General features: G+C 38.7%; 1 protein-coding gene across 4 annotated transcripts in view; it reads right to left on the bottom strand.

Moving 5' to 3' along the window:
- The window catches only part of LOC131168633 (uncharacterized), an 82,413-nt gene that overhangs the window by 24,783 nt on the left and 39,967 nt on the right, over positions 1 to 17,663 (bottom strand). For all 4 annotated transcript variants that reach the window (XM_058128225.1, XM_058128226.1, XM_058128223.1 and 1 more), the window contains exons 15-16: positions 1,509 to 1,691; positions 1,307 to 1,411 (exon numbers count right to left, since the gene is read on the bottom strand). In XM_058128225.1, the coding sequence (XP_057984208.1) occupies positions 1,307 to 1,411; positions 1,509 to 1,691 (288 nt within the window). The remainder of the gene's footprint in view (positions 1 to 1,306; positions 1,412 to 1,508; positions 1,692 to 17,663) is intronic.

The raw sequence follows: 17,663 nt of genomic DNA, 5'->3' as shown, positions 1-17,663 counted from the left end.
TAATTTTTTAGTGTAACAGTCCTGTAGAGGTTACGTAATGGCTGTAGCGTAATGGTAGCAGTCCGTAACGGCCGCTATGGCCATAATTTTTCTTCCCACCGATTTCGCGGTGTATAACAGTATCGCTAACCCAAAAACCGTTACGTAACGGTGTTAAGTAACGGGCACGGCCTTTATTTAAAACCATGTTCTGATTACTCCATTTTGCATAAAATTTTAAGAGTTTTAAAGCTATCATCTCTCTCCTCTAGTAATAAAACAGCTTTATTTTCAATTAAAAATGAAGATTAACTGGGCAATATTAATTTGGAGGATTTTGAGCCCCAAATTTCATTTTCCTTCTTCATGGAAAACTTATCCCTTAGTCAAATTTAGAGGTGTTGACAAATTTGGGGTGAGTAATGGAAATTTCAGAAAAAAAAAAATTCAGCAAAAATTTGTAAGATGGGAATTGGTTGCCATTTCAATGTCAAGATGGTGGAAAGTGCAAATTTAGATATAAACTTTAAATATTCTTGCATTAAAATTTTCTTGTCATCATCAAAAGTTAGCCATTCAGGAGATTCCTTTGGAAGAATTTCTTCCTAGTCGGAATGTTATTGCTCAAGGAATTCTCCCAAAAGTTTCTTCAAGACAGTAAAAAGGCTTCAAGTTCAGTTAATCTAAAGATCAAATCTTAATCAATGAACCAAATGAGCAAAAATGACCTATGTTGTAGCAAGATGTTAGGAAACATATAGTTAAGGCGTCCATGCACTGCCTCATGAAAATAACATCGATGAGAGCTTAATTATACTATATATCTATAGCAACTAAATTGTGAGGGCTTCTTCCTTCAGAAACTCTAGTTCAAAATTTAACACTTGCTGTAATTTTTTTCTACCATATATGTTCTCTTATTTTAACTGTGAACTTCTTGTCCAGGAAATCTGAGTTTAACCTTGCATTTCAGTTTCAAATAACTCAAGATTTTACAATTGGATATACATTGAAATGGAATTCCAGGGTTCAAATGCGTAATTTCCAATAGAACTTGAGTTCTTTGTAAAATTGTGAAAGTAGCATATATTAGCATTAGCAGTGAAAGTTAAACTGAGGTAATGAACCAAACGTCAGTGGTAATAATATTGGCCTAATGGGATGTCAACAGTTAAAACATGTCAATGTTGTAGAATTCAATATTTCAAGCAAAAATTAATAAGAGGGCCTTTGAGGCATAGCATGAAAGATAGCAAGAATTCCAAATAAACAAAGAACAGAAAATTAATGGAGAATATAACAATAAAGACATCTTATCAAGTATAACCTGCAAGTGATCAAAACTTCTCTCAATGATCTCTACTAGGCATGGGAAGAACCCTAATAGTTGAGGCACCATTGAAGGAGCATAAGAAAGTGTAGCTTCCCAAAGCTGCATAATTTTATTTTTGCAAATTTTCATTAGCATTATATGTTAAAAATGAAAGTAGTGATTTTTCAAATATGTAAGAAAAATCTGGTTAGCCTACCACCATACTGTCCTCCAAAAGATTGAGTTCATCTGGGTTATTTATATCAATGCCCCCTTTCAAAATGGGCAAAAGCATGCTGTAGCAAATGGGCGACTGGTAGCCAAGTGATACCACAAAGTTCCGTAGCGCAATTAGAAGCTGAATTCGCAGAAGGCTTTCACCAGAAGATTCCTCCCAGACCTTGCCAAATTAAAATAAAAAATACAACAAATCAAAATTTTGTAACTAGGCACTTTTTAAACATCGGAAAGAAATATTCTGCAACATTAATCCCTGCAGGTGGGCAGACCATAGTTCCTTTAACAATCAAGAAGCAAATTTAATTGACAATCCTCCAGGATGAGCAAGACTATACATGGATTACATTCTCACAATTTTAGACGCAGCAACATATGTTGAGTAACTCACGAAACCCAAATATTTTCTAAATGCTTAACTTTATGAAGTATTGCAGGCTACAATCCTGAAGAAGTATTATAGGCTGCAACCTTTAGCCCTTTCTTTCTCTGTGCATGTCTCTGTCTGTCTGTGCGTGCACACACTTGCATACTCTCAAAAGCATGATTTCATATGGGGTTTCTTTCTATTAGAAATGTATAATGAATTCTGGAACTAATTCAAACTCTTGGTATGCACATGCAAACGTGTGTGTGTGTGTGTGTGTGTGTGTGTGTGTGCTTTGCACACAAGCATGGATAATCTCAAATGATTTCCTGTTGGGTGTCCTTTCATTGAAATTTTATAATGGAATCTTGAACTACGTGAAAACCCAGATGGAAAGCTTGAAATTGAAATCCATGGGTCCTTTATGCAAGAAACTTAGGGGAAAAGGTGCCATCTTACATTGTTAATATTGCCTAACTGGATAAATGATAAGTTATTTAAGCTCTTGAAATTAACATTTTTTTGTCAAAAGAATTCAGGGCATGCTAGTTCACCAGCCCCTATATTACTTCAAAAAATTTATGGTCCAATAAAATGAAACAAGTTACAGTTTTACTACCAAAATATTTCATACCCCATCAATTGGGGAAAAGAAAAGAAAATAAAGGAAGGGGATACACAAACATGCAAATGTTCAAATCTAAAAACATATCAGCATTTTCTACTTCATGGACAGACAAATTGTAAGTAACAAATTATCATTTCTTCCACATTCGTCTTGAGGGAGAACAATGTTGCTACACAGAGCCGATAAATTCAATAATCAATTCATCATTGCCCTACAATTTGGCTTTGGCATGCTACATTAGCTGAGCTATCAGATAATAAGATCCTATGACTGCTCATTCCACAAGATGACATGCTTTCCTTTGCTTTGAGATTCACACTTTTTTTTTCTCTCTAAAAAGAGTGCATGGGAAAAATAAAGTAACAGCCTGTTATGATTTTGGTTCAATCTATGTTTGATCCCAGTTTACATTTCCCTTTCTACAGGCAGTGAAGTTTAAATGGGACAGCACTTCATTATTCACAGCTAGTGTCTGGTACAAGTCTATAAGTAGTCTCTGAGTTTGTTTTACTAGGACTGTACAATCTGTTGGGGACCAAAAAACAGAATCCAATATGAGTTTGTTTTACTAGGGCTGTGCAATCTGTCAATTCCTGTGTGTTTTCTATTATGAGAATCAAAATTTTCTTTCTTATGGATCCATTCATGATCCTTTAAGCTGGGGGCTCTCAATCTTTTACAATCCTAGATGCTGGAGATGCAATAGGATGACAGATATTTATTATGCCAATTGAAGCACTGGTGAAGGGAGATTACAATCAATATGAGGAGTAAGTAGACATAGGTAATAAATAAGAGATTACTAAATATTCGAGCCATAGAATTTCTCAATTCTGACGCAAGGTACTTATGTATTGCTCATCTATCCCAATGAGCAGTCTATCAAATTGTTGCAATTGATGCCTATTCCCCCCATGGTTGGGAACTAATGATTGGCTCTGTCTAATAATGGTTGTCTAGCCAATTAATGGAACCTGAGATGTGCAGATTGTGAGTCTTCATCAGAAAATATAGAAAATCATGGCTGATGGGCTGAGGTAGGAGGCCAGAGGGGTGGGAGGCAGAGGGCGCAGTTGCAATCGCTAGTCAAGGAGGAGCAGCAAGAGCCATTGAGGAAAAGGAGTTTTCTTTCCTAACCCTAACCTCTTAAGGGTGCCTTTGCTTGGTGGCTATGCCAGGCTAGACTAGGCCCCTTAGCCTATGGTACAACACACTGCTGGTGTAGGGCTGTCCAAGAAGAGGGAGTATAGTCCCCTCCTCCCCCCCCCCCCCCTCTCTCCCCAACACACACAAAACAAGCATCTTCTTGTCTTAGAGCTGAACATCCTATTCTCTTTGGCTGACGAATTCCTCGACTTCTCAGCCACCAGACCCAAGCCAACCATAATAATCAAACCCTCCCATATTGTCACACTCTCATCCAATGACATTGGAACCTTTGCCGATGCAGTGTAATTTGCTGACAACAGAAACTGCATTCTCATCAGCTCCTTCTCCTCTGTCACCACATGGGCCATCACCGCGAGCTTCTCCAGCAGTTCTGCTAGCGTCTTTGTTTTTAAGGGTGCCATCATGGAAATTTTTTCAGGATTTATGATCTATGGCTCGCCAAGGGTGCCAATGTAACTGGCCAAAACAGATAAAGCAACCGTTTCTGTTTCCCTCAACTTGAGATATATTGTAAATGTGATTTCAAATTTCATCCTTGGTAAAAGATTGAAGGGCTTTGAATTTTGGAGTTTCCACGGATGTTTTACCGAAATTATACCCATATTAAGTAAATTGTGATTAGAAGCGGGAAGTGGACTTGGGGAAGTTGGTAAAGCTGCCAGAGTAGAGCTTACACATGTTCTCTCTCAACAGGTCTACCAAAATTAGAGGGTATTTTGATCTTTCGAATGACTAGCCTACTTAATGAGAGTGGTAATTCAAACATGGTACAACAACAACAATAAGCCTCAAGTCCCACTTGGTGGGGCCAGCTAAATGATCCCTTTTTTGCCAATTCATCAGATCGAGAGTGTTTCCCTCTATTAAATTTAGAGTTATTAAATCCTTCCTCACTACCTCATTTCAAGTTATTTTAGGCCTACCCCTACCCCTTTTCATGTTAGAAACAATACCTCCCTCACTCCTCCTCATAGGTGCTTTACGAAGCCTGCGTTTCAAATACCCAAACCATCTAAGCCGCCCCTCCCTTATCTTGTTTTCAATCAAAGCTATGCTTAATTATTGCATATATTGCTCATTTCTCTTTTCTTTATTTTTTTAATGTTATACCACTCATCCACCTTAACATTCACATTTCAACAACTTTTACTTTTTCTACATGTTGGTTCTTAGTTGCCCAACATTCTGAACCATAAAGCATAGTCAACATTATAGCCATCTTATAAATCTTTCCTTTCAATTTTAAGGGTATTCTATGATCGCACAACACACCTAACGCACTCCTCCATTTTACCCAACTTGTTTTAATTCCATGTATTACGTCTTCTTCAACTTCCCCTTATGCTTGTATAATAGATCCAAGATATCTAAATCTATTAGTGCTATTAATGGTTTGATTATCAAGTTTAATCTTCTCTCCACTACTACACCTTACATTACTGAAATTACATATCATATATTCTGTCTTATTCCTACTTTATCCTAAAGCCTTTAGACTCTAATATAGTTCTCCAAAGTTCTAGCTTAGATTCCACTCCGCTTCTACTATCATCAATAAAGACGATATCACCTACAAACACATACACCAAGAGATCTCATTTTGAATATTCCTAGTAACTTCATCAATCAATAAAGTAAAAAGATAAGGACTCAAAGTAGAACCTTGATGCACACCTATTGTGATTGGAAAATCTCTAGATTCCCCTCCTACAATACTCATGCCAGTCACTACTGTATCATACATGTCCTTAATGACCTTAGTATATCTATTGCAAACTCCTTTCTTTTCCAAGACCCACCAAAGAACTTCTCTAGGTACTCTATCATAAGTTTTCTCTAGGTCAATAAAAATCATGCAAGTCCCTTTTCTTTTCCCTAAACTTTTCCATTAAGTTTCTTAAAAGATAAATAGCTTCTATTGTTGATCTCTTAGGCATAAAATCAAATTGATTTTATGAAATTCTCGTTTCTAGTCTTATTCTATGTTCAATTATTCTTTCCCATAATTTCATCATATGACCATAAACTTAATTCGACAATGGTAATTACAATTTTGAATATTGCCTTTGTTTTCGTATAAAGGTATTAACGTGCTTTTCCTCCATTCTTCTAGCATTTTCTTGGTTTTTATAATAATGTTGAATAGATTAGTTAACCAAATATTTCCTTTATCTCCTAAACATTTCCAAACCAATTGGTATTTTATCTAGTCCTATAGATTTCCCACTTTTCATCATTGTTAATGCTATCTTAACTTCAAGAACTCTAATTTTGCAAATAAATCTCCTATTTTTAGTCTTTCCTCATTTGTCACTTCTAAGTTCAATCTTTCATTTTGGTTTTCATTAAACAAATTATTAAAGTATCTTCACCACCTCTCATTTATGTCTTCTTCTCTAGTTAAGATATTATCATTCTCGTCCTTTAGACATTTTACATCACCTAAATCCTTGCATTTTCTTTCTTTAGCTATAGAAAATTTATAAATGTCTTTTTCTCCTTCTATAGCTATAGCCCTATGTTTAGCTTCACTAATAATAGTTTTTTTTTTTTTGGGAACTTTTTCTTGCCTCTTTATATGTTTCAAGATTTTATATATTTCTACAATTTTGACATATTTTATGCCAAATTATTTTTGTCTTAACAGATTTGTAGGCTTCTTGATCCTACCACCAACTTTCTTTACTACCTGATTATCTTCCTTTGCACTCACCTAAAACCTCTTTTGCTATCCTTACGATAGAATTAGCCATTTTATTCCAAACAGTATCTGCATCTACCTCATCCCTTATAGTCCAATCACACTTCTTATCATTTTATCTTTGAATTTTACTAAATTTTCTCATTGGTTATGGCTTGGCCTTTTTATGGTAGATATTGGTGCGGCCTAGCTCCAAGTTGTTCAAGAATAGTGGCGTGGCATTGAGTTTCTTGACCCTTTGACTTATCTCATTGGGGGCAAGGGAGGGATATAACTTAGCGCTAGAGTGTCACCTTGATATGGTGGAAGTCATCAGTTCAAGCCTGATTATCCCTAAACCCAATGCAAGTGTTTCTATTTTGACTTGCTCCCTTGCCGTGATCAAATGAGAATGGATAAGAGGCTCATGGGATTGACGTGAGGGGGTACCTGAAGCTATTCCTGTAATAGGATCGCTTTTGGTAAAGTTATTACACGGAAGTTCCAGTGTGGGACAATCCACTTTAACTCATTTTTGTAGTTTACACACTTTTGCTAAGATAAGAAAGAGTGTGTAGATACAATCGAAATCAAAATAAATAAATAAATTGAATTTTACGACATAATCAAAAACTTGAACTATTAAGAAATCTAAAAAAACTTATAATTATCTCTCCCTTGAAGCTTTACACTCTTTTTCTTCCATTTTTTAATATGTATATCTAACACTAGAACTCTATGTTGTGTAGCCAAACTTTCACTTGGGATAACTTCACAATCATTATAAGATAGACAATCCCCGCTCTTAGTTTTTTTTTTTTTTTTTTTCTAGATATGCCGGGTGTGCTGGGCTTACGCGCCAGACTAATCCCACACCTACGCCAGCTGTGCCCTCAGCCAAAACGTAAGAGGTAAATCACGGATGTGCGCTGCAGGCGGCAAGGTTTGAACCCCAGACTTTACCTTTGTCCAAGGCCGTTTGGTGAACCTCCTTACTACCTGAGCTTATTAACCAACTGTTGAAAAAAATAATAATAATAGTAATAATGAAAGAAATAACAATAGAGGCGAAGATCTCATTAGTGGTTGAAACTAAAAGTTAATGACAACCGATTGAAAATACTACAACACGTACCCTTTGGCACCAAAAATTTGATGCTACTAACGAAAAAGCAATCAAATAATATTGAAGCAACAAGGAATTGCAAGAATTCTTCAATCTAAATTCAAGATTCACATTCAAGATTGGTGATGGAGTTGAGTAATATATGGTGTCGACATAACTTCTCATTGGACGCACGCCCCCTCACACATAACCTTGATCAAACCTGGATGTTCTTTTTCAACACAATCTTGAGCTAAAATATGCAATTTTGCATATTTTAGTCGAAATTCCTTTGACACAAGTCCTTTGGAAGAACTCAATTTGGCGTTTCAAGAGAGACAAAAATACATAAGTGCTAAAAAACAAAGAATATTTGAGGATTTAATTTCTTCACTTTCAAGAAAATACAGGATGTGAGAGTGTGTATGTAACTCAAGATTTGGGATTAGACAAATCAGATGACGAAGAAAAGAGAGAAAAGAAGACAGAAGCTCTACATGATGGCAAAGAAACTTGGAAAAGAAACTACATTGAAGAACACCAAAACGATGGAGAGAGAGGGATGAGAATGGAGGGTGGTGGGCGGAGTCCAAGATGTCAAATTTCTTTACTACTACGGTGGCGATGACTGAAACCAAAAAAAAAAAGTCATACAAGAACTTAAATGAAATATCAAGAGAAATCAAGAAAATGGAATTGATGCAGAGGAAGACGGCGGGACACTCGGCGGAGGAAACTAGAGCTTGTCATAGGAGGTGACGACTTAGAAGAACTCTCGAGCTTTCTTGAAACTATGAGAGACACGGAATTTAAATCAATCCACATTCAATTCCTTAAATGTAACCATGTTTAAATAGCTTCTGAAATTTGGATAGCCGAAGAGGAAACCTTTAGAGATCACCGATTTTAAACAAAACCCCAAAAATTTCAGCTTTAATAAAAATAAGAAGAATGAGAAAAGAAAGAGGGGCATAGAAAGGAAGAGAGGGAGTAGAAAAATCTTCTCACGAAATCTTAGTTGGTCCAATCTAGTCCAATTCAGTCGATTCCAATCCAATAAATCTTATCCACCGAACAAACGCACCTTAAAGAGCTAGGGTTTGTCTACAGAGTGAAGGCTGGGGTGGGATGGCAAGGACTGGGAGCAGGACGGAGGGTCGGGCTTGGAGGCCGATCCGAAGGGCACACTAACATATATTTCAATTTTCTGTCGATACAAAATTTGATTTGCATAACCGACAACCGAACCAATGGCCACATATTAAACTTGGACTAGATGAACTAAGCCAATTTGGTTTGGTTGGTTATTTCAGTTTGGACCGGATTTTGCATAGCCATATGTTTTACTATGGCCCAGATCATCAAGGCCCAGAGCCAAACAGTCAATTTTAACAACCAAGCCTTTCATACGTTTCACTTCCTTCGCCGCTAATCAATACTTACATACCTTCATATCCACCGTCTTTTGCACTCTTTTCCATCCTTGCTTCTACCATAAATACTCATTTTTGCGTACATGAACCATCACCAAAACATTCCCAAATCTACCCTCCAACTGACCGCAAGAGATTCTGTCCTCCAGCTAATTGCAGGAAATTTTGGTCTCCAACTGGTTGCAGCCCCTTTCCCCCCCACCCAAGAATTTCCCACTTGTTATTCCACCCCAAGATGAACAATCCTGCTTCTTATTGCAATAAGAACAATTTTGGGCCCTTCCCAATTACAAGAACTCTTTGACCCTCATTAGAAAATTTATCAACTCCATGTTCTATTATGCTTACCTCCTGGCTTTTGCCAACACTATTTATATAATGTGCTCATTCAATGGATTTGCCCAACTTGGAAGAGAAGAAGCTCTCTTTATTTTCCAAATATGGCTTCATATCCAACCCATATTTATCCTGGCAGGCCTGTACCAATGACTGGCTCAATTCAGATAACAAAGAACCACCCCATTTTCAAAGTACCTGGTCCAGATCTGACACAAACGACAAACACACTGGCCCAATCTTCATCTCTTCCTCCTTCCCAAGAGAAACCCTAGTTACCTCTACCAATTTCACAGCCCCTTCCATAACCCTAGCCACCTTGACTGTGGGAATCTTCTTATCTGAACAAGTACTCATTATCTCCAGCAACGAATGCCCAGATTATTTTGATTGCAACTCACCACCACTAAGTAGATAACTAACCCTTCCTTGTCATCGCATCCTTTCTCATCCTTCATCCCTGCCAATCTCCTCTGCCACCAGTACCTAACTCCATGATTAATGGACTGACTTCATCATCTTTACCACCACAATCAAGATGCAACTCCCTCACCACCTCACAAAAACCATCACAAGGCTTTGCTACCAATGATCCTTTGAACCGCCTAGGACACTGTGAATCTCTTCCCTTTCAATCTCAGCCCTAACTCCAAAAACTTGCCCCGTCATTTTTCAAACAATTAACATCCAAACATTGCACACATGGTCTTAAATTTCCACGAAATTGTCGAAATTTCCGGCTTCTGTGACCCTCGAAATCGAAAAGGCAGTTGATTTTTATCTTGCATAATTTCCATCAAAATCTCAACAAATCATCCAAAATTTATCGAAATCTCAAATTTTTAGCAAAATTGTCGAAATTTGAACTATGCAATGAAATTTCCTTGGAATTCAAATGAGATATTTAGGAGTGAAGTGAAATTTCTCTCTTAAATTCTTTTATTTATTTTTATTGAAACAAAAGATTATTACAAGTACTTTTGAAATTATATGAAAAAATAAACTTACAACAACATTTTATTTAACCATTCATGTCTAAATTATCATTATTTGTATAATAACTAATATTTAAATGATTTATGAATTTCATTTGTATTACCTAATTCACTAAATATGTTTAACGCACATTATCTTACAAATATGTTTGATGCACATATTATATTACACTTCTGCACCTCATACACAACATAGATGTATTTACTTGTAATATATTAGTCCTAAAACTTATATTATTATGCCTATTAACCATTTCTAAAGGTTCATAAAAGAATTCCATGCTTTACTACTAATTTCCATTATTTTTTAAAATCAAAATCAAAATTGACATCGAAATTAAAATTTCCATGCTTTTGGAGCTTTGAAATTTGAGTAGAAATCAAAATTTAAGACCTTGATTGCACAATACCCATTCAAATGCTTGAAAATCCCCTTCCCACCAAGCCAAAGCTCAATAAGCCATTTGAGACCCAATTGGCAGCATCTTTAGGAAATCTCACCCACCTCTTGGGTAAACAATTGCATTTGGGAAAAAAATAGATAAGGAATCTTCCCTACTTCATCCAACCTCAGGTTGAAGGTCTTCTTTACTTTCCTTCAATTTGGATCGAGCAGTTGTACATCTCACTTAACATATTCTATTGGATCCATGGCTTGGTTCTTTGACAAAGAAAATGCAAGATTTCTCAAGAAAGAAAACCAACATAACCCATCGATGTCCTTGTCTCCCCTATACTGAAGGGATTTTAGGTTCTAAGAACATAATACCTTTTTTTTTTACCTAATGGTGTTATTGATGTCACCAAATGCCCTTAACCTTTTCCATATTAATTAATTGAACATTCCAAGTCTACCAAGTCCTTTTTACTCCTCACTGTTATTTTATTTTATTATTATTATTTGTATAAAAAAAAGTATGTCTCCAAGGCCATTTGGACACTCAACTAATCCACCAAAATAACAGACCTGACCCTCTACCCACTCCCACTTAAATACCATGGTTTAATCTCAATTGGAAAGTCATAGCCCTCAATACTATAACCCTTGTGTCCAAAAGAAAGCCTCGAGTTTTCCAACTAAGCAACCCTTGGGACCCTTTTTCTACTTACTCTTACCACCATCCCATCAAACTTCTTGACCTCCAGGATCAGATGACCACAAACCCATCTTCTAAAATAATTGTTGAGTTTCTCAATCTTTCACATAATCTTCACCACAGGAGAGAAGGGTAGGCAGAATACCATCCCTAATCTGATCCTTCACAGGTTGCTTTTTATCCATTCCATTATCCTCAAAAATAGGAATACCCTCTAATCCTTCAAAGGGAGTTTCTGGCACATGGGAAATATCCCCAAAAACTTCAGGAATCTGAACCATAACTACACCATTCACAAAACTCATCCAATTGTAAACTGCCATCATAAGCAAACTCACTATCAAAATGACTCCCATTACCAGATACATCATCCCAATTCCTTTTTTCCCTTGAATCTATCTTATTATCCTTTTTTTTCTGAACCTTCCTTCAAGTCATTCAAAGCTTCCTCAATAACAACTACCATACATATTTATTTTTATTTTTTTTAAAAAATTACTCTCAACCTTTTCATTGTCCTCATCACCAATCAAAGACCTATCTCCTCCATTATCTCCCACATAAGCACCACTTAATCTCTGCTTCACATCCATGCCAAAAACCTTCGCATCTTGCATGCACAAATATAAGCAAAATTCTGTTTTTTTGGATCCTTACATGTATTCCCACAACTACCAGCCACCAACAATTGATTTCTGAATAACCCCACAGTGTTAATGCCTCCCTTCCCCTACCATAGGATCCGTTTAACAGATCCTTAAGAGGTGGTCCCTCTGCAATTCCCCTGCATTTGATAAAAGAAACATCAAAATCTTCTCTTCTCCACCTGTGCTGCATCGTGTCAGCAAAACACAAAAGCCTATCTACTTCCAGGTTGTTATACTTAATCTACCCATTATTAGTCTCCCCCTTATGCATTAAGTAACCCCATGTAATCCACATCCAAATGAGTTCTTTGCTGGGCTTTTGATTGACTACCTTGATCAGTTATGCCATTAGGGCACTGGACCTCTTTGTTTATAAATTGACCACATGCCTGCGTGTCACGAGCTAAGCTTGTTCAAGGCATTATGCTTGCCTGTGACCGCTTATCTCGTGTGCTAGGTATGAGTTTCCATCATGTAAATACTAGTGTAGGGTTATTTTCTGCTACTAGTTTCTTTGTATGCCATATAAGGCAGTATGACTCCTCGATCACTTTGATGGTTCCTAGTGCTAGGATGATATTTACATAAAAACCTCTTTAGGGGAGGGTGAGTGTTCATCAATCTTGTTGAATTCACTAGCTATTGTCAACATGTTTAGTCCACTTGCCTCCCTTGCTAAACACACAATGTCAACGGAGGTGTTGTTAATGAATTGCGTTGCTTCAATGTTTACTGCTTGCTTACCACTGCTTTCATAAATGTTTAATGTTTCCGCTATTTTTTGATTGAATGCTAATAAAAGTGTTTTGTGGATTAATGTTGGTAAAAGATAGGCTGGCTAGTTAAGCAAGAGTGCTTTAGTTAGCGCCGCACGGCCCTTTCACAAAGGTGTAAAAATAGTCGACCTATGACACCTGGTATTGGAGCAAAGGTTAGTCACTACGTGGATTTAGTTACCTTCGTTGTGGGATTGAGATAGCTTTGGTAAATGACCATGGTACCAACCAATGCTAAGAGAATCAGCATGCTGGAAGCACAGGCTGAGACAACAGCCAACACTGTGGATGCAGAGGTGGCCCAGATGAGGGAACTTGTTGATGAAGTGATGGGATCACAAAAGCATCAAGCAAGTTTGTTGGGTGAGATGTCAAAGGACTTTCGCCATACAGTGGAAACTTTGCAATCGCGGATGAATGATCTGGATGCAAAGATGAACCTGATGGTTCTTGCTTAAGGGAACTTTAACACTCCGGGAGTTAATAAGACCAAGGTACCAGAACCCAGGACGTATAGGGGTGCCCGTGATGCCAAGGAGTTGGAGAACTTCTTGTTTGATGTGGAGCAGTACTTTTGCGCTGTGAGGATGGCCTCAGAACAGGTGAAAGTGGATATTGCGACCATGTACTTGGTTGGTGACGCCAAACTGTGGTAGCGTACCAAGTATCAGGAAATTGAAAATGGAAGTTGTGTAGTGGATAATTGGGCAGACTTGAAGAGAGAGCTCAAGGCTCAATTCTTTCCTGAGAATGTTGAGTATAATTCTAAGAAGAAGCTGAGAGACCTCAAGCATAGAGGGTTAATCAGGGAATACGTGAAACAATTTTCTGCTTTGATGTTGGATATCAGGGACCTGTCGGAGAAGGACAAACTGTTCTATTTTCTAGAAGGGATGGAACTGTGGGCAAGAACTGAACTTCATACACAAAGTTCAAGACTTGTCTACTGCACAAGCTGCTGCAGAATGCTTGACTGACTACGCTGGGGATAACCCCTCTTCGTCCAAAGGGTTTAGCGGAGAGGGGGAAAAGTGGAAAGTCTTTCAAGAAAGGCAAACCCAAGAGTGGGGGAGCCGACTATAAAACATCAACCTCAAATGAAGCTTCGTCGTCTAAAAGAATCAACACACCTAATGGAAAGGGAAAAATTTCATGCTACTTGTGTGGAGGCCCTCATAGAGTTGTGAAGAGCCCACACAAGGGATTACTCAATACCTTACAAGCTTCCACTTCGGGACAAGTGGTGGAAAGTGAGGGGGAAGAGAATGATACCCCGAGGATGGGTGCAATGCGGCAGGTGAACGCATTGGAAAAGCAGGCAAGAGCTCCAATAGTTACACAAGCAAAAGGATTGATGTTTGTGGACTTGAGAATCAATGGGAAGAGTACCCGCACTATGGTGGATACGGGGGCTACTCATAATTTTGTTTCACAATTGGAAGCATGGAGACTCAACTTATCCTTAGAGAAGGATATAGGACGCATGAAAGCAGTTAATTATGCAGCCCAACCTACTCTGGGAGTAGCCAAGCAAGTGATTGTGAAGCTTGGACAGTGGGAAGGTCATGCGAATTTCACAACAGTGCCATTGGATGACTTTGCAGTCATTCTGGGCATGGAATTCCTAAGGGGGATGAAGGCAATGCTGATGCCTTCTACTGGTTCCCTGTGTCTGATGGGAGATTACCCGTGCATGGTGCAAGTAGTTGCAACAAAAGGAGATGATGGGAAGTCCCTTTCAACCATGCAACTCAAGGAGGGATTGAGAAAGGGTGAGCAGACACATCTAACCACAATGGTGGTAGATGAAGTAGGCCAAGAGTTGGTGCCTATGACCATCCAATCGGTGTTGGATGAGTACAAGGAAGTGATGCCAAATAAGCTGCCTCATAACTTGCCTCCACGACGGACTATGGAGAATGAGATCGAGTTGTTGCCAGGACTGAAACCACCTGCTAAAAGGCCATGTCAGATGGTGCCTCTAGAGACAGCAGAGCGGAGGAAACAACTTGATAAGTTGGAAGCGGGATGTGTTTGCCCTTCCAAAGCACCGTTGGGAGCATCGGTGTTGCTTCAGAGGAAACATGAAGGGCATCTACAAGAGGTGTTCAATAGACTGAGGGGAAACAGTCTGTATGTGAAGAAAGAGAAGTGCTCTTTCGCTCAGCAGAGCAACAAATTCCTTGGTCATGTGGGTGAGCAGGGTCGTATCCGGAGGGATATGGAGAAGGTAAGGATGATTCAAGAATGGAAGATCCCCACGACCGTGAAGGAGTTGCGTTCCTTTCTTGGCCTTACTAACTATTACAAGAAGTTCATTGAGGGGTATTCATGGAGAATGACTCCAATAACAGGACTATTGAAGCAGAGGTATTATTGGCCGCACATGTGTGATAATATGGTTCATTATACCCGAACTTGTCTCACTTGCCAACAAGACAAGGTGGAGTGGAAGAAGAGTGTAGGGGCTACAGGAGCCCATACCAGTATGTCCAAACCGTGGGAAAGTGTCTCACTAGGCTTCATCACCAACCTGCCCAGAGTAGGAGATGCAGGGTCTACAGAGGAGATGACACAATTGTTCCTTCTGAATGTTGTGAAAAATTGGGGTGTTCCCCAAGACATTGTTTGGGACCAAGACTCAATACGCACTGACAACTTCTTGACAGAATTTTTTAGGTTCCTCGGTTCACATCTTGACATTTCTCACCAATGGACAGACAGAGAGATTCAATGGGCTACTAGAAGAGTACTTGCACCATTTCATCAACAAGAACCAGAAGAATTAGGTGCAACTACTTGATGTGGCTCCGTTCTGCTGCAATACTCAAAGGAGCTCAACAACCAACAAGAGCCCTTTTGAGCTTGTTATAGGCTAGCAGCCGCTCTCACCTCACACAGTGGGCAAGTCATGCTAAGGAAAGAGTCCCAGGGCGTACATCTTCACCAGAGAATGGAGACAGAATGCAGAAATTGCCCGAACCTATCTGGAGAAAGCTTCTAAGCAGATGAAGAAGTGGGCAAATCCGGGGAGAAGACCGCAACACTTCAACTGGATGAAAGTGCACCATGTGTTTCATGTCAACTGCCTCAAGTCGTTCAACGCCGACACCGATGATCTGAGCAGAAGTCAGTAAACATAACAGAGTTGAAGACAGTGCAACCTGACATACATGAAGTTGAAGATATCCTTGCACACAAAAAGTTCATATCCTCAAAGAAGAAGCGGCGGGAGTTCTTAGTGAAGTGGAAAGACCTTGGTAATGAAGAAATTTGCTAGATTTCAGCGGCAAATATGTAATCGTTCGTGGACAAAGTTGAAGTGTACCAAGCACCAAAGTCTACGAGGACATCGGCCGCATAAGTGGGGGAGTGTCACGAGCTAAGCTTGTTCAGGTTATTATGCTTGTCTGTGACCGCTTGTCTCATGTGCTGGGGATGGGTTTCCATCACGTAAATACTAGTGTAGGGTTATTTTCTGCTAGCAGTTTTTTTGTATGTCAAATAAAGCAATATGACTCCTCGGTCACTTTGATGTTTTCTAGTGTTAGGATGATATTTACATAAAAACCTCTTTAGGGGAGGGTGAGTGTTCATCAGTCTTGTAAAACTCACTAGCTATTGTCAGCGTGTTTAGCCTACTTGCCTCCCTCGCTAAACACACAATGTCAACGTAGGTGTTAATGAATTGCATTGCTTCAATGTTTACTGCTTGCTTGCCACTGCTTTCATAATTGCTTACTGTTTCTGCTGATATTTGATTGAATGCTAATGAAAGTGTTTCGTGGATGAATGTTGGTAAACGACAGGCTGGCTAATTAAGCAAAAGTGTTTTAACTAGTGCCACATGGCCCTTTCACAAAGGTGTGAAAATAGTCAGCCTGTAACACCGCATTGGATAGTTTATTTTGGGCCTAATTAATACCATATTGGGCCTGTTCATGAAACAAGCTCTTCTGGCTCACCTGAGGGATTCAACTTCCCTTTTATGGCTCATGATGGCCCAAATCCAACAAAAATAGACAAGCATCCCAGCCCACAACACCCCATGGTCATCCTGTGACCTCCCCCCATAGAAAAACTCTAGCCGCTGCTGAAGCAAATGCTGCAAATCCCCATATTCTCATATGCACATCATTGCCTGCTGGAACTGAACTAACAATCTGTTACACAGCCTACACATGCATCTCATGCATAGTTAACGACTTGCACAAATCTGTTCCATCTGTCTCCTTTAGACACACTACGTATAAACACGGTAAACTTTTCTCATTCCGGCCCAACCCTAACTCCAAAAATTCCTCATTATTGTGGATCTAATTGACATCCAAAAAGCCACCCTCCCAATCCTAACACTTCTAAACATCTTCCCAAGCTACCAATAACTGAAGACAAACCTTCAGAGGACCATTTCGATGTCACCAAAGAGATCCTCATGTAACGATTCCAAATTGGGTTGCTCTCAAAAACAAAGAGAAAATCTCCTTCTGGAAATTTATCCAATCTCAGATGGATAGATTTCCCTTCAACAGACTGATTGTTGCCAAATTGCTACTCCTGTCATGGCATACAACAGCCATAGCAATGAACATCGAGGATTGAGGAAGCTACAGGAGTGAGCACAAAAAGAAACAAACTGTTGCAAGGAACCATTTTGCACATCAACATAATCATTTAATGATTTTAACCATCTCATGTATTTTCACAATTTATTTTATGAATATAGCACAATAAATATATCAATTTCATGCTTGCACATGAGGAAACAAAATAATACGAGGAACACATTTTGCACATCAACAGAATTCATTTAATAATTTTACAGTAAATATTTTATGAATATAGCACAACACATATATCAATGTCATACTTGCCTCTACAATCTGTCAGGTTCTAATAGT

This window comes from Malania oleifera, chromosome 11, assembly GCF_029873635.1.
Source record: "Malania oleifera isolate guangnan ecotype guangnan chromosome 11, ASM2987363v1, whole genome shotgun sequence".
Taxonomy (NCBI): domain Eukaryota; kingdom Viridiplantae; phylum Streptophyta; class Magnoliopsida; order Santalales; family Ximeniaceae; genus Malania; species Malania oleifera.
This window is presented reverse-complemented; position numbering and strand designations above follow the sequence as displayed.